The 20,520-nt window shown below is 47.1% G+C and overlaps 1 protein-coding gene across 1 annotated transcript in view; it reads right to left on the reverse strand.

Annotated features, from left to right (window-relative positions):
- Positions 1 to 2,023: 2,023 nt before the first annotated feature.
- The window catches only part of NALF2 (NALCN channel auxiliary factor 2), a 29,521-nt gene continuing 11,024 nt past the window's right edge, over positions 2,024 to 20,520 (reverse strand). Inside the window, exons 2-3 of the mRNA XM_037133081.2 lie at positions 2,840 to 3,011; positions 2,024 to 2,447 (exon numbers count right to left, since the gene is read on the reverse strand). Coding sequence (XP_036988976.2) covers positions 2,062 to 2,447; positions 2,840 to 3,011 — 558 coding nt within the window. The 3' untranslated portion in view covers positions 2,024 to 2,061. The remainder of the gene's footprint in view (positions 2,448 to 2,839; positions 3,012 to 20,520) is intronic.

The raw sequence follows: 20,520 nt of genomic DNA on the forward strand, positions 1-20,520 counted from the left end.
TCCCTGCCACTAGGCAAGGGCCTGGGCTGGTCTGAGCCAGGGGTCTCCTGGGCACTTGGTGAGGGGGAAGGGGGGATGGGAGTCTCCAAGGGTCTGTTCCCTATAGGGCCCTAAGGTCCCCTTCTCCTTCCCAGTCCCCCTTTCCCCTCCTGAGGATGCAGGAGTTAGAAGGCAGTACCTAGGGTCTTTCATGTCTACATAAGCATCTCTGGAAAGGAGCCAGCACCTCTTTCCTTCCCTGGCTGAAAGAGCACTCTAGGGATTGGGTATGTGGCCAGGCCCGAAATGCTGAGGGCCAAACAGGAGTGTGTGCACAGGGCACATGGGTCGGGGGAAGGGGCACGCTGTGAGAAATGAGGAAACTGGCAGGGGAGGACTGACTCCGCAGTCTCATGAATTCTGCTTGGGACCCAGCTGAGGCCTTTGAATGATTCGCTCTCTGTAAGGAAAGTCTCCCCTTTGTCCCCCAAGCCAAGCAATTCCAGCTCTCCCCTCCTGATGCCCTTCTTGGTTTTACTAATGTGGCTCTGGGCCCACTCTTCCCCTTCACATGCTAGAGCATAGGCTCTTCTGGCACTGAAGTCCCTTGGTCTGTGTCAGGAACACCATTCCAGCTCCCTATTGCCTTTGAGACCTCCCAGGCAATGTGTCCTCCCACTCTCAAGAGATCAGCACAAAGTTAATGGCCCCCAGAGGGCTCTTGATGTCTCTTTTCTTGCTTAGCCCTCTAACCTGGCTAAAGAGTTCAAGTCTGTCACGCAGTGATGATGACAGCACATTCTCTGTATTCAATGGGTCCTTTTGCCCATTTCTGATGTTCTCCAGCAAAGGACAGGGGTGACTGGATCAGGGGACCCACTATGGGGTGAAAAGGGGGTCTGGCTGTTCCACAATTGGGATAGTAACCCATATGGGGTCAGGGATGGGAAGGAACAAATACTCTTTGGTAGGCTGGGGATGGGGACAGGGTGGGGATAGGGGAGGCTCATCTCTGGAAAGCCCTGGTGCAGTGCCACCAGGTTCTCCTTCATGGAGGCCTGGGCTAGGATGAGACAGGGGAGTACAGGGACTCAGGCCAGGCCTGACCCACTTGGGCTTAAGTCCCCCCTCCCCATGGAGATCAGAAATGGAAATGTCTTTGGCCCCAAGGCCAAGATCTCCAGGGCAAGAGTGGCCCTTGGGAGTGTGTGCACCTTCTGTAAGATATGGCCCTTCGGACAGTGGCAGTCTGACATGTGCCCTCAGCCCTCTGTGTTGAGGCTGCACTCTTTGCCTAGAGGGCTCCTTATCCCACCCTTGTGGATTTGGGGAGCAGTTCTTGAGCCTGCCTCAATGCTGATCAGCCACCTCCCCAAAGCCAGATAGTAATAACCTGTTTAGCTACATCTCTCTGAGCCCTCTGTCCATAGCTCTGTTCTCCCCCTTCCCTATCCCACTCTCTAAGTACTCAATCTGTCCCCCATTCCTACCCTTCACTGCCTGGGCTGGTGGTGCACAGTTGAACTGGGGTCCTGACCCAGCTGCACCTGTGTATACCTCACCTCCCAGTCTAGCACTTCCCACTGGAGGAGGGCCACTGCACCGTCTGCCGTAGCCTGTAGGGGTGTGGGCAGAAGGGAATTAAGGATCTTGGCAACAAAAGGAATGTGGAGGGAGGGAAAGAGCTTCTCCCCTCTGGGCCCCCCAACATTTTCTGCAGGGCCAAGGCTGGGTGACCAGCCTCCTTCCCTGGGGTCAGGGCTCTTAGCAAGGGTAGGCATGTCCAGCCCCTGCTCTCCCCCTTTTTGTTTACTATGCCCCGTGGATGGGGGCCTAGGAGGGGGTGCCTGGTGCTCTGGCCTTTTTCTCCTGGATGAGTTTTGCAGCTCCCTGGGGCCCTCTGGCCCTTCTGTTGGAGCTGCTTTTGGGGTGAGGATAGGCTGGGGACAATGTGTAGTTCCCCATTTCCCCAGCCCCCCATCTGGTTCTGTATCTCCCATGGGAGGTGCCCCCTCCCCATCCCCCTGGGGGAGCTGGAGCTGATGTCAGTGTGTGGTGGAGGTCTGTCCTCCCTCTCTGCCATCACTCTTCCCGAGTCAGGCCCTCATCTAGGGCAGGCAGTGCCTCCAGCCCCAGTCCTCCACCACTCTGGCTGCTGGAGAAGGACACCATGGTATGGAGGAGCATGAGAACAAGGACATAGAACCGGATCCTGCTGGGGCTGAGGCGGGAGCCCCCAGAGACCGGCAGCAGGGAGGGCTTGTGGCCAATGTGGCCTGGGGGGTCATGGCGGGGGTGGTAGTGGTGGTACTGTTGGTGGTAGTGGTGGAAATAGGAGTGGTGGAACTGCTGGTGGTGGGTTTTGGGGGCCTCAGACTCCTTGAACTTCTTCTTCTCCGACTCACAGGAGACCCACTGCACGTCACAGCACTTGCTTTCCGGCCGCTTGGGTGAAGTATCCAGCAACCCTGCCAAGGGATAAGGAAGGTGTGGTGGGGAGCTCAGGGGGCTGAGGCCTGTGCCACTTCTAGCTTTTCAACACTGGCACCGACTGCTGTGGGAGCAATGTCCAGACTCCCTTCCCCCTGCCCCTCATTAGACTCTTCTGTACCAGGGCCGCAGACGGTTGCTCTGGGATGACTCCCCATACAGCCATGTTTTAGATGGAGAGGGCCATTCCACTCATTGCCCTTATTCCACTTCTGATATCCCAACCTGGGGACCTTACTGCCCACTCCTCCTCCACACATTAACCTTCTTCAAACCTGACTTCCCTGTTGTCCTCCCTGCTACCACACCCCAGACCTGCTGCCTGCCCTGGGCCCGGCCTCCTCCCTCCTCCCCAGGGCCCTGCCTTTACCTGTACAGATAAAGCCTGGGAGCCCTCCATACACCATTTCCTCATTGTCGGGGAGTATAAAGGGACACCGGGTCTGCACCTCCAGGCAGTACTGCTTGCAGGGCACCCAGCGCTCACATTCCTGCTGGGTCACGCTGAAGTATTCTGAGCACAGCCAGGCCTTGTAGACAGCCTGTGGGAAAAGGAAAGAGTGTCAGCCGAGGCGTCAGCCCCTTCCCATCTCAGAGGGAAGGGATGAGGAGGGGTGGACTTGTAGTCTATGGGGGTGGGGATGGGCTCACCAACCTGACCCCAGGATCCAGGAGGAGAGGAGAAGAGTTTGGGTCGCAACCACTCCATTGTACCTTAAGATCCCCCATCGCATAGCCAGGACTTCAGAGTCCCTAAGGCTGCAATCATCCAAGACTTAGAATGTGTTTACTGGCAAAAATCACAAAATTACTCCTATGTCTGAGCTGGAAGGTGCCTTACCAATTATCCCATGCAACCCTACCATTTTACAGCTGGCCCAAAGAGGTGTCCTGACTCGTCCGAGGTCACCTATAATGTGGTCAATTTTACTTCTATTCAATTCAACAAACATTTCTTTGGCTGATGATGGTAATTCAAGAAAGAGATCAAATAATCCTTGCTCTACCTCATTAGGGTGTTGTGTGGATGAAATACTATGATGCATAGGTAAATATTTGGTAAGCTTCAAAGTGTAATACAAATGTGAGAGGTTATTTTTAATAAAAACAGGAATCTGCCTTACTGGGCACCACATGTACATTTAAGCTTTACTTAATCCATGCTGATCCCTGGCAGGGCAGGGCACATGCCATGTTTCATATGGAACTTTTGCTGTAGCTCATAGGTATACTTCCTGTCCCTTATCTAGCCCACTGCTGTCAGGTACTAGGTCCTAGTTAAGAAAGGTTCTCTGCTCTATACTCTTTGGGTATCATCAAGCCTTGAGTTTCTCAACAGCGACACTACTGATATTTTAGACTGGATAACTCTTTGTAGTAGAGCCCTGTGCTCTGTGGATATTGAGCAGCATCCCATGCCTGTACCTAGTAGCTGCCAGTTGCAACCACACACCCTGATTGTCTCAAAAATGTCTCCAGCCATTGTTGAATGTCTCCTGGGGGGACAAAGTCATATCCTACTGAGAACCACTGACCTAGCCCCTTGCTACAGAAAGTATGGACCTGGGCCAGCAGCAATAACCACCTACCTAGAAGCTTGTGAGAAGGGGAGAATCAATCCTAGGCCCTGCCCCAGACCCAAGTCAGCACCTGCATTTCTAAAAAGATTTTATGTATTTATAGATTATATGTATGTATAGAGAGGGGAAGGAAGGGAGGAGAGGGAGATAAACATTGATGTATGAGAGAAACATCGATTGGTTGCCTCTTTTTTTAAAATTTATTTATTTATTTATTTATCTTTAGAGGGGAAGGGAAGGAGAGAGGGAGAGAAACATCGATGTATGGTTGCCTTTCATGCGTCCCCTGCTGGGAAGTGGCCTGCAGGGAACCGGCCTGCAACCCAGGCATGTGCCCTGACTGGGAATCGAACTGTGTTTGTCTGGTTCGCAGGCCCACGCTCAATCTACTGAGCTACACCAGCCAGGATTGGTTGCCTCTTGTAGAGCCCTGATGGGGAACCAAACCCACAACCCAGGCATGTGCCCCTGACTGGGAATCAAACCATGACCTTTCATTTTGTAGGATGATGTTCAACGCACTGAGCCACAGTTGGAGCCAGTGCCTGCATTAAAAAAATATTTCATTTATTTATTTTTAGAGAGGGTCAGGGAAGGAGAAAGAGAGGGAGAAAAACATCGTTGTGCAAGAGAAACATTGATCAGGTTGCCTCTAGCACGCCCCCAACCTGGGACCTAGCCCGAAACCCAGGCATGTGCCCTGACTGGGAATGGAATTGGTGACCTTTTGGTTTGCAAGCCAGCACTCAATCCACTGAGCCACGCCAGTCAGGGCAGCACCTGAATTTTAACAGGATGCTCAGGCAACTCTCACAGTTGGGGTTAGAGCCCTGCTGACACTCAGCCACCATCTCTTCAGGGGCAGCTTCTCATAGTTGCTCCTCACAGCAATGGTTCTCAGACTTCCACAAGCCTCAGAATCCCTTGTGGCACTTGTTAAATATGCAGCAGGTCCTCAATTCAGGTTCAAGAGGACTGAGGTAGGCTCAGACATCTGCATTTTGAACAAGGGTCCAGGTCATTCTGCTGCCAAAGGCCTTCCAACCATGCTCTGAACAACATGGTCAGAGCATCTCATACCAACTTCAAACATTTACACTAAAATACAAGTAACTCCATTGTGAACACTCTAAGTCTGGCAATGTAATTCCATATTGGCCTTTTGCAGAGCCATTGGTGATGGGTGGTAATGGGTTGTGGTGCAAATCAACCCTGTGAGGAACAAAGCATTGTTTGGGACTTTGATATCTCACTGGTGTCTGAAATTTAACATGCTCTAAATCTTAAAATGAAATTCTTGATTTTTTTTACTCTAAATCATTGCTTTCATCTCCAAGTCTTGACCATTTCAGGCCATGCCCACCCATTCAGGTGTCCAAGCTGGAATCCTAGGTATAAGCCTTCAGTGTTCATTTTCCCTACATCCCCCCACACAGTCCATCCACAAGGCATACCAATTCTTGTTCCACTGCCACAGCTCTGTGCAGGCCACTGGCATTTGTCACCTGGATGACACTTTCCTAACTGGCCTCCCTGTCTCTAGCCCTTGATTTTTCCAACTCGATGTTCACACAGGAGTAAGAGTGACCTCAAAACATGCCTGGTGTCATGTTAGTCCCTTACTTCAAACTCTTCAAAGCATTTAAGACAAAACCCCAACTTTGGGCCACAGACTTCAAGCCCCTATATAACTGGGCCCCTCTGTCTCTCCAGCCTCATTTTCTGCCTCTCCCTTCAAGCTCATCACGCTCTGTCAACATGTGGAGGTTTTCTTTCTTTTCCTTGAGGATGACCTACTTCTTCCCACCTCAGAGACTTGGCACATAGTGTTCTCTTGGCTAGGAATTCTCTTCCTGCTGCTTTTGACCTCCTCAGTTCTCATGCCTCAGTTCAAATATCACCTCCTCAGAGAGGGTCTTCCCTGACCACTCTCTGAGGCTCCCCCTCATTATTCTTTTTAAACTGTTCACTACAAGGATGACTTTGGCTGTATCTTTGCTTTATGTTTTTCTGCATGAAAACAGACATGGGCTTGTCTAATGGACTGCTGTGTACTCAGCACAATATACATGAAAACTGTCTGCTGATTGAATGCATAGGATGAATAAATGAGGACAGGTCCCTACTGTCAGAGAAATTCCAGATTCATGGGTAGACACACTGAACTTGAACCTCTGCCATATGTGCCATATGATCCATACCATAGGACAGGTTAAACCATTGGTCATTGGAAGGGAGCAAATACAAAAGTTGGGGGAGATTTCAGTGAGGGAATAATAGCTGAGCAAGGACTCACAGTAGGATTTTAGATGGTTGGGTAGAGATGAAACAAAACAGCATTCCAAGCTGAGGCAACAGCTTCAACAAACTATGAAGGTGAGTGAACTCATGGTGTGCTAAGAGAACAGAGAACGATTTTGTATGAATGGACTGGAAATGGTACCAACTCCTGTGGATAGACATTTAAGTTATTGCCAAGTTTTCACTATTACAAACAATGCTTCAGGAAATATCTTTTGTACACGTCTCTTGGATGCCTGCATTACATTTTATTTATGTGAACTAAAAGTGAAATTACTGGGATAAAAGGCATGTGCAAAAGCACGAGAAGTAAGTGAAATGAGAGTGGAAAAAAAACACATGAAGGTAACAGGCAGGGTAGAAGACAGCTGGAGGGGTCAGAGGTGCGGCCAAAGGTAGAAGAGAGTGGCAGTAGGGTAAGGGGTACAAGGCAGGATGTAAGAAAAAGTAGGGGGTTGGAGGGCAGGAAATGGTGCTGATAACAGGGGTAAAAAAAGAGGGTTAAGGAGAAAGAGGGGGGAATAAGAGAGGGAGGGTGTAAGGGAAGTGAAGAGGCGGGGTGTGGGTGAAAGGAGATGAATGTAAGAAAGAGCAGGGGGTGGACTTCCGCCAAGATGGAGGCATAGGTGGGAACACTTTTCATCCTCACACAACCAAGTCTAAAAACAACAAAGTTTTAACAATAATAAACACAATCAAACCACACAGAAAATCGAATACGGAGTCCGGAAACAATGGACCACTCAGCTAAACTGGTGAGAGGGGCGAAACCAGCAGCAGAGCCAGTGGGGCAAAAAAGATCCGGGCGGTGCACAGGCAGCTGGTGGCGTGGATCCCAGGTGCGGGCTAGCTATGGGCGGAACCCAGGGAAGAGGCGCTGCTGGCTGTCTGCAGTGGGTCGCGAATTTGCAGGCAGATAAACCAGTGAAGAGGTGAGCTTTGAGACAGATGTCGCAGGCCCCAGCGACAGGTGCAGGGTGGTAGACTCGCACATTTGCGCTCGCATAAGCAGGTGGGGGCGAGTGGTGAGGCAGACTGGGCAAGCAGAGAGCACCACCAGTGCTCCCTCTCTGACCCCGCCCCCACATACAGCGTCACAAACCTGCGACCTGGGTGGCCCCACCCCGGTAAACACCAAGGCGCCTCTCATCCTTTGTAACAGGCATGAACAGATCAAAACATGGCTCAAGAACAACTCAGAGCCCCAGAGCCGATAAATCTAAGCAATGAAGAAATAGCCAAACTTTCAGATGCACAGTTCAAAACACTGGTGATCGGGATGCTCACAGAACTGGTTGATTTTAGTCACAAATTAGAGGAATATATGAAGGCTAAACTAATTGAAATGAATGGAAATGCACAGGAAACCAATAGTAATGGAAAGGAAACTGGGACTCAAATCAAAGGAGTGGACCAGAAAGAGGGAAAAAAATGACCAAACAGAAAAGGATGAAGAAACAAGAATTCAAAAAAATGAGGAGAGGCTTAGGAACCTCCAGGACATCTTTAAATGTTCCAACATCTGAATTATAGGGCTACCAGAAGGGGAAGAGGAACAGCCATGAGTGGAACACATATTTGAACAAATAATAAAGGAGAATTTCCCCAAGCTGGCAAAGGAAATAGACTTCCAGGAAATACAGGAAGCTCAGAGAGTCCCAAAGAAGGTGGACCCAAGAAGGAACACACCAAGGCACATCATCATTACATTAGCCAAAATTAAAATGAAGGAGAGAATCCTAGAAGCAGCAAGAGCTAAGGGACAGTCACCTACAAAGGAGTCCCCATCAGACTGTCAGCGGATTTCTCAAAAGAGACCTTCCAGGCAAGAAGGGGCTGGAAAGAGGTATTCCAAGTCACTGAAATCCAAAGACCTACAACCAAGATTGCTCTATCCAGCAAAGTTTTCATTTAGAATGGAAGGACAGATAAAGTGCTTCTCAGATAAGATCAAATTCAAGGAGTTCATCATCACCAAGCCCTTATTATATGAAATGTTAAAAGGGACTTATCTAAGAAAAAAGATAAAAAAATGAACAGTGAAAGGACAGCAAACTCACAGTTATTAAGAACCACACCTAAAACAAAAGCAAATTAAGAGGACAGCTAGATCAGGAGTGAACCATAGAAATGAAGATCACATGGAGGGTTAGCAACAGGGGAGTGGGAGAAGGAGAAGGGGGGAAAAGGTACAGGAAATAAGTAGCATAGATAGTAGATAGAAAATAGATAGGGGGAGGGTAAGAATAGTAGGGGAAATATAGAATCTAAAGAACTTGAGACACGTGTTCATGAACTAAAGGGGGGAGAATGGTGGGGGAGGGGTGTGCAGGGTGGAGGGGAACAGAGGAGGGGAAATAGAACAAATGTAATGGCATAATCAATTTAAAAAAGCTAAAAAATAGAAAAAAAAAGAAAGAGCAGGGGGTGAGGGGTGGGGGGTAAGAGGGAGTTGTGAAGATGAGGGCCAAGAAAGAGAGAGTAAGAAAGATGAGGTTAAGAGTGAGCAGGGAGAGAAAGGGGGTGAGGAAGATGGGAGTAGTATAACAAAGTAGGGGTGAGAAAGAGATATGAGGGCAGAAGGAGGGTAGGAGAAAGAAATAAAAGTCAGGAAAGAAAAGGAAATCCCTACAGCAGAGGGCCCTGGTACCTCAGAGACCCCCAAGTGCCAGGATGAGATTGTCCACAGCCTCACTGCAGTCTCTGCACCCCGGACCCAGAGTCCACCTCAGGCTTCACCCCAAAGAGGGGGTGGAATCACCCCCTCTTCCACCACAGGGGTTCAGAGGCCCCTAAGGGATTCTTCCTGAGTGCTTCCAGGTCAATGTTTTTGCACCTAGGTGAGGAGGCTCTATTGGAGTTCTAGCCCTCCCTTCAGGCAACTGCAATTAGTCTAATGACAAGCTGTGGTGGCTGCACACTCCCCTTGTCTGCTCAAGAAAAGTCTGCTCAAGGGAAAAGAGGGAGGAGATCCAAGGAGGGAGAGAGGGTGGCAGAGGATGAGAGGAGTGGCTTGACAGTGGGAGAGCTGCGACCCTCTCTCAAGCCCCCCCCCCAACCAGAGTCATCATGGCAACAAGTGGGTGAGCAGATTGCCCAAGGACACCAGGCTTGTGGATAGTGAGCCAGAACAGGCAAGGAGCTAATGAGGGGAAATGGAGGAAGAAGAGCAACCGGGGGTCAAGAGGTAATCCAATTCCTAGGTCCCACAGACTGCCAGCTTAGGCCATGCTGGCCCACCTGCTTCAGGTGTGGCCCAGGGTCCTTCTCAGGTGAAAAGTCTGGCTCTCAGGTGGTAACCTGGGCAGTGAGCCTGCTTCAGTTTCTGAGGTCCTCTTCTCTAGCTGGGCCTGAGTAGCTTGCCCTATCTCATCAATGTTAGGAGTGAGCCAGAGGGGGCTGGCTTGTTTGTGTAGGCATGGGGGCCCTGGGCACTTTTCCACAAGGACAGCAAGAGCCAGGTTAGGAAAGCAGTGGTGCCCTCTGGAGCTGGGGAATGCAGGAAAAAGGGAATGTCTTCAAACTAGACAACAGTCAGTTGAGAGACCCACTGAGCCAAGACCTTCCAAGACTCAAGACTCAGACAGGGCCAGAGGATTGGAGATCTTTTGCTCTAGTTTCTTGACTCTGGCTGCATATTAGAATCACTCAGAGAGTCTTTTATTTTTATTATTATTTTTAATCCTCAGCTAAGGATATGTTTATTGATTTTAGAAAGAGAGGAAGGGGGTAAAGAGAGAAACATGGATGTGGAAGAGAAGCATCAATTGCTTGCCTCCTATACACACCCTGACTGGGGATCAAACCTACAACCTACATGTATTCTGACCACAAATAAAACCCACAAACTTTTGGTGTATGGGATGATGCTCCAACCAACTGAGCCACCAAGCCAGGGCACAGAGTCTTTAAAAAATGCTCCTACTTGTCCTGAGCAGTGTGGCTCAGTTGGTTGGGCATTGTCCCACAAAGTGAGAGTTGCCAGTTTGATTTTCGGCCAGGGCACATATGGGAGGCAACCAATTAATGTTTCTCTCTCACACTGAGGTTTCTCTCCCTTTCTCCCTCCCTTCCTTTCTCTCTAAAAATAAATAAATAACAAATTAGGAAAAAAAAAGCTCCTGCCTGGTTCACACCACACTCCAGACCAACAAAGTTAGAATCTTTGTGGTGGAGCCCATACATCTGTAGTTTCTCAGAACAGCTCAGGTAATTTTAATATGCAGAGAACTATCAGCTTAGCTGTGCCACATCATTCTACAGGTGAGAAAACTGAAGCCTAGGAAAGGGAGTGGACTTGCCTACAGTCACATAAAATAGTGGCAGAGGCAGGAAGTTAAAACCTTGTTTCTTGACTCCAACTCTGGGCTTCTTCTAACTGGGTAATACTACCAATAACTTTGAAGTCCAAATTTAGGGGGCAGGCAGGACACAAGGGTGTCAGTAGGGGAGGAGAGCGAAAAACCAGGCCTATTCTGGGCTTTCTGGCTCTTCCAACTCCAACTGTGGCAGAAAAGGCTTCTTCATCATGCCCTGTCCTCTGAGCTTACCTGTCCTGGGCCCCTGAGGTAGTGGTAGAGGACTGGTGGGGTGGGAAGCCTTAGCCTGTCAGTGCCATCCTTTTCCCATAGAACCCCCTTTCCCACTTCAGTCAGGCCACCGCTGGGCTCAATCAAGTTCTAGCTGCTACAGCCAAGTTGCTATGGGAACTGGGAGGGGAAGGAAGCAGGGAGTAACTAGAGGGAACACCAATTAACCCAAAAAGGAAGCTGGAAAGGCTGTCCCACCCCTCCTCCCAGCTGGGCTGCTAAGCCACTCTTGAAATGCCAGCAGGCTAGAGGAAGGGGATCCCCCAATGGTCCTGAGCGGTCTGCAGCTGCCAGTTCAGGGCAGAGAGGGAGGACATGAAGAGCTTCACCTTCTTGCTCCCTGGCTAGAAGCTCTGGCCAGGGTATCCTCATCCCTATGCTCCTCTGGAAAGAAGGACCTGACTTCTGGCCCCCAGGCTGCTGCCTGAATGCACTCAAGTGCCACATAAGTGCATGCATACACACACAGCCCAAAGCCAAGAGTCTGGGCTAGAGGGGTTAGGAAGAGGAGGCTTCTCTGGGCTCCTTGGTTTGGGGGCTGGAGAACCCTCCAGCGAGGAGAGCTTCAGTTCTTGCCAGCAGGAAGTCGGCAGTTTCCTTCTTGAATTCCAACGGGGCTCCCCTCCTTAGGATGTGCTTCCCCATCCAAATCCTCCCTACAGACTTTCTCTTCACGGCTGCTTGTTTTCTTAATGTACCCCTGGGACACTTGGCCAGGAGCTGCAGCTGCAGAGCCTGTGGAGGCAAGAGAGGCAATCTGGGCTGGGCTTGGGAATGAAATCGACTATCCACAGCACAGAAATAACCACCTCATCCTCAGATTTTAGATAGGGGGAAACTGAGGCCCAGAAAAGCCAGGATGAGAAGGGAGGTGCTCTGATAAATAATCTGATGCCTCTTTGCACTGCATCTGTCAGCAGGCATAGAATTAGGCTCCAATTCCTGATTCTGGGCTTTCAAAAAACTGGATCAGAACAGGGTAAGGTCAAAGTCAGTGTCTTTAGCCTGGGGGAAGGAGACCATAGAGATAACTCTGGTGATAGCAGTGGTTCACTGGGATGGGCAGAGGCATTCTGGGATTACAGGCCTTATGGGGCAAATCCAGGTGGATGGCATGGCTTTACTTAAGTGGCTATAAAAATCAGCAACAGCTTTCCTGCTTCTAAGAATGAGCAGTCATGAGTCAAAAGTGGTCTGACCTGGCTTGGAGGAAAGGTGGGGGAGATGGCTGGACAGGTGAGTGAGAATCTAGAGCATATGCAGTTCTAGAGGGTCCTGGTGCCTCAAAGCCTCGTAGGACATCTGCTCATAGGACAGGGGATGGATGGGCCTGGCCGGTCAGCCTGGTGAGTAGAGAAGCAGTATCCTGAATGCAGGGGCAGCTCTTATGGGGCCTAGGTGATCCATATCAATCTGGTGAGCAGAGAAGGCAGTTTGATGACAATTTCAGAACGGAAGGGGCTGTGAGAGGCACTTTTCTATCTGCTGCTGGAATTTCCACGTCCAACATCACTGCCAACTTCTACGTAGCTACTAATAATTGTGACCCTCTTGTCACAGGACACTCACTATCTCCTCGGGCAGCTCATACCTTCAGACAACTGTGGCAGTTGAAGAAATTCTTTCTTCTTCTTGTCTGACAGAATGCCTCTGTGGCTTTACTGATGGTTCCTACTAGTTCTTCTGGGACCATGTAGAACAGTCAGCTTCCTGTTCCCTGCAGCATCCCTGCAGGTATTTGTTTTTTTTAAATTTTTTTATTGATTATGCTGTTACAGTTGTTCTATTCCCCCCTTCATTCCCCCTCCACCCTACCCCCCATCCCCACCATTACCCCCCCTTTAGTTTATGACCATGTGTCTCAAGTCCTTTAGATTCTATATTTCCCATGCTATTCTTGTCCTCCCCTATCTATTTTCTATCTACTGTTTATGCTACTTATTTTCTGTACCTTCTCCCCCATCTCCTCCTCCCACTCCCCTGTTGCTAACCCTCCTTGAGATCTTCATTTCTATGTTTCCACTCCTGAGCTAGCTGTCCTTTTAGTTTGCTTTTGTTTTAGGTGTGGTTGTTAATAACTGTGAGTTTGCTGTCCTTTCACTGTTCATCTTTTTTATCTTCGATAAGTCCCTTTAACATTTCATATAATAAGGGCTTGGTGATGATGAACTCCTTGAATTTGATCTTATCTGAGAAGCACTTTATCTGTCCTTCCATTCTAAATGAAAGTTTTGCTGGATAGAGCAATCTTGGTTGTAGGTCTTTGGATTTCATGACTTGGAATACCTCTTTCCAGCCCCTTCTTGCCTGTAAGGTCTCTTTTGAGAAATCTGCTGACAGTCTGATGGGGACTCCTTTGTAGGTGACTGTCCCCTTAGCTCTTGCTGCTTCTAGGATTCTCTCCTTCATTTTAATTTTGGCTAATGTAATTATGATGTGCCTTGGTGTGTTCCTTCTTGGGTCCAACTTCTTTGGGACTCTCTGAGCTTCCTGGATTTCCTGGAAGTCTATTTCCTTTGCCAGCTTGGGGAAATTCTCCTTTCTTATTTGTTCAAATAAGTTTTCCACTGGTGGCTGTTCCTTTCCCCCTTCTGGTACCCCTATAATTCGGATGTTGGAGCGTTTAAAGATGTCCTGGAGGTTCCTAAGCCTCTCCTCATTTCTTTGAATTCTTGCTTCCTGACTCTTTTCTGTTTGGCCATTATTTGCTTTCTTCTGGTCCACTCCATTGATTTGAGTCCCAGTTTCCTTTTCATTGCTATTGGTGTCCTGTGCAATTCCATTCATTTCAATTAGTTTCGCCTTCGTATATTTGTCTAATTTGTCGGTATAATCAACCAGTTCTGTGAGGATCCTGATGATCAGTGTTTTAAACTGTGCGTCTGAGAGTTTTGCTATTTTTTCATCGCTTAGATCTATGGGCTCTGGGGCTTTGAGATTTTGTGACATTTTTGGTCTGTTCTGGCCCTTTAAGTGTGAGAAGCGGTGCCTTGGACTCCCAGGTTGCTGGGTTGTGACGCTGTATGTGGGGGCATGGTCAGAGCGGGGAAATGGCGGCGTCCTCTACTGCCACGTGCCGAGGGGACCCACCGGCCCCAGTCCAACTGCCCACTCCCTCGCCTGTCTGCTCGCGCACAAATGGGCGACCACAGTCAACACGCAACTCCACTTCCCCGCTGTCTCCTCCGTGGTCGCTCACCTGGTGGCTCGCTCGGTCGCTCACTAGGTCCAACCCTGCGCCTGGATTCCGCGCGTCTGGATTCTGCGCCTGAGTCCGTCTGACCGAGTCCTCCAGTGCAACCCCTCACCAGCCGCTGGTTTCGCCCCTTACCAGTCAGGCTGAAGAATTTGTTGTTAACGGACTTCCGAAAAGTTCAATTTTCCGTGTTCTGGCTGTGTTTTCTGTTGCTAATATTTAGTTGTCTCTAAACTTGGTTGTGTGAGAAGGCATGGCACATCCACCTATGCCTCCATCTTGGCGGAAGTCCCTGCAGGTATTTGTAAACTTCCCTGAATCAGGTTTTCCCACCCATTTGTCCGTGTAACAATCACTTCCTGAACACCTTCCAAATACCTGGCACTGTGCCGGGGAGCTACCGATCACAGAGATGCATAAGACAAGACTGCCACATCTTCAAGGAGGAGATATAACCCTGTGAAGCAATCATTGTAATTCACAGTGATAAGCAGAGGAAGGCCATGCCCATATGATGATATGCTCTGGATACTGAGAAGGAGCTGGGGTTCTCCCCTATAGGCAAGGGAGAGCCTTTAACAAGTTTTAAATAATTGTTTTTTTTAAGATTGCTTATCACTTCTGAGACTAACTTTTCAGACTATGTGGGGAGTGTAAGCATCAAGACTGGAGGTAGAGAGACTAGTTAGGAGACTACTATGACAATCTGAGGGGAAGATGATGGGAACCTCAACAAAGGCAGTAGCAGCAGAATTAAGAAATGGAGAGAAGTGGGTGGGTGGGAAAAGAGATTCAAGGAGGTAAAATCAACAGGATAACTTATGGATGTGGAGAAGGAGGGAGGAGGAGGGGTCCAGTATGACTACCAGGCTTCTGGCCTGAGTGGCAGGATGAATAGTAGTTTTATCCATTAACCCTGCAGAGGTTGCAGTCGAGAAAAATTACAGTGTAGGTGGTGTGTATCCAAGAGATACATTCATTACTAGTGTGTGTGAAATGGGAAAAAATTAAAAACACTACAACTTTGCAATTATTATATTTATGTAATAAAACGCATGATTTTTATTTTCAGTTACAATCTAGAAATTATTAAACAAAGAAATATAAAAATATAAGGAATACAAGTTTTTCTTTTCAAATAACGGAAACATGGATATTGCTAAAAAATACAACCGAGAAATGTCTTTAACTTAATTAATCAGAATTGTCAATAGTTGGCTTTGTAAAACATTTGTAACAGTCATCACAAACAAAATTGCTATGCTCAAGGCATAAACACTTTTCACAACACTTGTAAAAATATTTTGATAAGTGATGTGCATTTTGGATGCACAGCACCTAATACATCTTTTTATTTTTCTGTTTGTCAAGGGAGTCATATCTATGTTGTTATGGCTTAACATTAGTCACAAACAACCATGCAGCTAGTCATGACCTTGAACCTATGCACCCAATATATGTAACAATATTTAATAAAAGAGAAAATAGTTTGTTTGTATCTCTCAGATAAGCTGCAACCTCTGAAGAGTTAAGGAAAGGAAGCCAGGACAGGAACAGATATTGATAGTGAAGAAGATGAATTCAGTCTTGGTCATGTTGACTTTGAAGTAATGTGGGTCAGTGAGGTAGAAATGTCAAAGGGGCAGTTTGACACAATGATGTGAGTTCAGAGGAAGGGTCTGGGCAAATTATTATCAAGGTTTGGGAGTCATCAAGAGTTAAGGGGTTAGCTCTGGCTGGTGTGGCTCTCAGTGGATTGAGCACTGGCCTGTGAGCCAAAGGGTCACTGGTTTGCCACTTTGAGTCCCAGTTGGGGCCCATGCCTGGGTTGTGGGCCAGGTCCCCGACTGGGGGTGTCCAAGAGGCAACCAATCGATGTATCTCTCACACACTGAAGTTTCTCTCCCTTTCTCCTCCTCCCTCTAAAAATAAATAAAATCTGTAAAAAAAAAGAGTGAAGGGGTTAAGCATCAGGAACACAACAGGACTATACTTTCCCACACTCTTTGAAGTTAGGCATGGGCAATGAAATGTGAACTGAAGTGTAATGGATCTCTCCTGGGAGAAGCTTTAAGAGCTGGTATGTGATTTGCCACCTTCTCCTCCCTCTGCTGCTGACTGTGGAAGGAAGCAGTCTTGGAGTTGAAATGAATCCTTCACTAGCCTGGGTCTCTGGGTGTCTGTCATGAGCACCTGATCCCTGTTGACCTGTTTTGGACATGTATTGTGAGCAAGCAATAACCATTTGTTGTGTGTTAAGCCTCTGCTATTTGGGAGTTGTTTGCCATGAGAGCATAAACTAGCTCCCCGGATTGATAAAGCAATAGTGGAAGCCAAGGAAGTAGGCGATATTGCCTAGGGAGAGTGAGCACAGAGAGGAAAAGGATCAACAGTGGATCCCTGGGAAACACTTAACATTTAAGGGGCAGATGGAGGAAGGGAGTCTGATGAAGATGGAGGAGTGATTTAAGAGACTGGAAGAGAAACAGAAGAGGGTGGCATTCTATAAATTAGGGAAGGAGAGACTTTCAAAGAATAGGGAGTGTTCCGCAGATAAAGACTCTCACCATAGTGTAGCAGTAGGGGAAGAAACCAGAGTGTGGCCAATTTAAAAAGGAGCATGAGGAAAGAAACATGGAGATACCTCTGTATAGACTACTCTTTCAGGAAGCCAAAGATTCCCAGTTTTTTCAACTATTTCATGGACTGTGGTTTCCAGTTTTGTCTTTTCTCCTGGTTGTTCACAGTCAGATGAGTTCCTGTTTCTCTGGGTCCCTTGCAACCAGACACAATCGCCAGAGAGACTTTATCAACACAGGGTTGAGTAGAAGTATCAGCCCTCCTGTCTTAGAAGCTCTGGTTCTGTTAATGAAGCCCAAGACCACATTTGCTCTCTGGGGGACAGTACTGTATGCTTCTTGGATTCATTGGAAATGGAGAAGGGAAGGCCTCCCTAGAGTGTGGTGACAAGGACAACTTAGGTAAAAGTCCCTGCAAGGAGCACAACCTTTCTGGTGAGATATTTGTATAAATTAAACATCCTTGAGACCATAGGCTCCCTGAAGACAGAGATCGTACCTTATTTATCTGTGCACTGTCTTCAGAGTTTCACACGGAGCTGGATATAACAAAGAGGTGTTTGCTAAGTACTTGAAAACCAAGCCTCCAGCATCTAGCCCACATTGGAGCAAGATGAAAAGCTTCAGAGAATGGTGGAAATAATGGGTTGTTTAATGTGTTTGCTGGATTTTTATAGCTCTGATGGAGAAATTGGGGATGCACTAGTAAAAAGTCATAGAAAACAAACAGAAAAGCAAGTATTAACTCCAGGAAAACACGTTGACCAAGGAAGAAAATGTAATCACAGTACTCTACATGACTCAGCTGTGAATGAACAGTAGTCATAACCTTAATAATGTAAACGTGGATTACTGTTAATACCCTAACTTATGATATGTCCACATTGGATGTCTGAGGGGAGGACAAGTATGTGTGCACACATGGTGCTGCTTATAGTAAAGCTGCTAAAAACTTTAATAAAATAAAAAATCAACAGATATTTAAAGCAGAAAAAATTTAAAAATAGCAGTACTGACATGCCATTTAGAGATGTGGAGGTAAATATCAGAAGAAACAGCTAAGATATTTTCAAATATTTAACTCCAAAGAGTGAGGCTCAGGGGTTGGAGCAGAGGGCTTTTGTTTTAATTACAAGCATTGAGATCTATATTTATTACATAAAAGACAAGTACTAGCTACGGCATATATGTCACATATATTAGCACATACATATGCTAACAAGAATATATATAAAATATACACATGTATATGTGTGTACACACCCACACAACATTAAAACAGAAAAGTAAAGAAGCAACAGTATCGCCCTGGCTGGTGTAGCTCAGTGTATTGAGCGCGAGTCTGCAAACCACATGATCGCGGTTCGATTCCCAGTCAGGGCACATGCCTGGGTTGCAGGCCAGTTCCCAGCAGGGGACTCATGAGAGGCAACCATACCTTGATATTTCTCTCCCTCTATCCTTCCCTTCCCCTCTAAAGATAAATAAATAAAATCCTAAAAAAAAAGACACAACAGTATTGGCATACCATTAGAAATGTGGAGATAGACCTGGCCAGGTAGCTCAGTTGGTGGGAGCATCATCCCATGCACAGAAAGGTTGCCAGTCAGGGTGCATACCAGGTTGTGTGTTCGATCCCTGGATGGGGCCCATATGGGAGGCAAGCAATCAATGTTTCTCTCTCTCCCCTCTTCCTCTCTCTCTCAAATCAATAAACATGTTAAAATAAAGAAATGTAGAGATAAATATCAAAAGAAATAGCTAACTCTGAAGAGTGGGTATATTTATGTATATCTTTTAAAATTAGGGAAGTGTATTACTCTGATAAAATAAAATAAAAATATAAACTGATTTACAACCATGAACTTCAAAAACAATAAAGCAAAATTGCTAAGACTTGACCTGACCAACCTCACCAGACTCAGCTCCAAAGTCCTGAAGTGCCAAATCCCTGCACTGCCTGGTCCTGGATCACTACTCAGTCACTACTGTCCTGGCCACAGGCATGGGTCAGGTGGTCAGCTTAACACACCAAGAGAATGAGTGAGTGGTTCCACAGCCAAAGAGAGGAATTAATGTGATAGGAGGTGAGCTTTGAGGGCTTTTGTGCCCAATGGCTGTGCAGGTCACCACAGGAATGGTGCCAGTGTGACAGTGACAACCATCACTTCCTTTGAGCTACACATATATGTGTGTGGCATAAAATCCCACTGCCCCTCCCAGGCATGCCTATCTGCCTGGTGTTGCTAGTCCTGAGCCAAATGCCTGGAAGCAATCTCTAGTCTTTTGCAGAGATCATTGTGAAACCAGCTTCCCCCCTGCCTTACCTCTTTCCTCAAATGCAGTGCCTTGCTAGTCAGATGAGAGGCTGGGGAAAACAAGAGACTGGATAAAAGAACCTGTCAGCTGTGCTTGGTTGCTGAGGGGTTAGATAAGTCAAGGCATTAGCCCACCTCAGCATATAAATCTTGTCAGTTGCCTTCTGGCTCCTGACCTCTGACCTCACATCAGATACTTCACCTCTTGCTCTCAAATTACCTTTCCTTTTTCCAAAGCACTCTACCCCAGTGTTGTCAATCTCAATTGGGTTTTAAGCTGTCATTTGGATTAAACAGATCTAATTAAGGTGAGAATAGGTGCAATTTATTAAGTGCCTACTATATGCTAGACTTTGTTCAAAGCAACTGACATTTATTAACTCATTGAGTCCTCACAACCACCCCCTGAGGTGGAGACATCTTTACAAGTGAGGACAGGAAGGACAATAGAGTTTAAATAAACTTGCCAAAGGCCACACAACCAATAATAATGGTGGCTATCATTTCTTGAACACTTTGATTTCAGATACTGTAATCTTAAGAGATTAGCACATTGTATGTCATTTAGGTCTCCTAAGGACCCTATTTCTTAGATTCAAACACAAAGAAATGGAGGTTTCAAGAGAGATGAAAGAATATATTCTAGGTATCAACCACTAGTTTATGGAGAAGGCAGGTTTCAAACTGAAATTGAAAGCCAGGTTTACCCACCGGGACTTCAGTGCCCTAACTCTTAGGGGCCACATTGATCCTTGGATGGTTCCTCCAATTTCACTATCACTATGGAAATAATGAACTTGTTACTTCAACAAAACTCTTTGATGGAATTTCAGGTCAAGTTGGGGAGAAATTTCTAGGACTGGATGGGAGGGTACTTTTCTAAAATCAGCGTATACAGCCCATTCACTGTATAAGTAAGGTTTTCTTCATAAGGGAGTGTGTGTGCGGGGGAGAACATTTGGGTATTAGGGGCTACAGAGGATCATTTCCCTCATCAAAGCACTCCCTTCCTTCCATTCTCCAAACACACACACACACACACACACACACACACACACACACACACACACACACACCTGGGAGACAGAGGTGTTGAAAAGAGGTAACTGCTGTTTTGTTTCTTTCAAACCCACCAGCTTCCTACTCAGAGCCCCAGGCTCACTATTTCTGATATAATCTGGCAACTGGTGAAGGGAGAACAGGTGTCTCCTTGGGGAAAGGTTTCCTTGCCTTAGGGCATGAGTTCTGTCCCATCAATTAGAAGCCTTTGGAAGTACCTTTTTCTGGAAGACTCCAATGCCAGAATCTGTTCAGAAAGATCTCAGGGCAGCTGTACACTCTACCTAATAGCTCCTTCTGCTCAACTTGCCCTGTAAATGTTCTTCATTGCAAATCATTTGCTCCAGTTAAGATGGAGAATTAGCCAGAGCTTGGCTCAGATTGTGGGCCTGCCACTAACTGGCTGTGTGGTTTTTGGACAAATCACCT

Source organism: Artibeus jamaicensis, unplaced genomic scaffold (genome assembly GCF_021234435.1).
Source record: "Artibeus jamaicensis isolate MK-2021 breed Jamaican fruit bat unplaced genomic scaffold, CSHL_Jam_final scaffold_2375, whole genome shotgun sequence".
Classification (NCBI taxonomy): domain Eukaryota; kingdom Metazoa; phylum Chordata; class Mammalia; order Chiroptera; family Phyllostomidae; genus Artibeus; species Artibeus jamaicensis.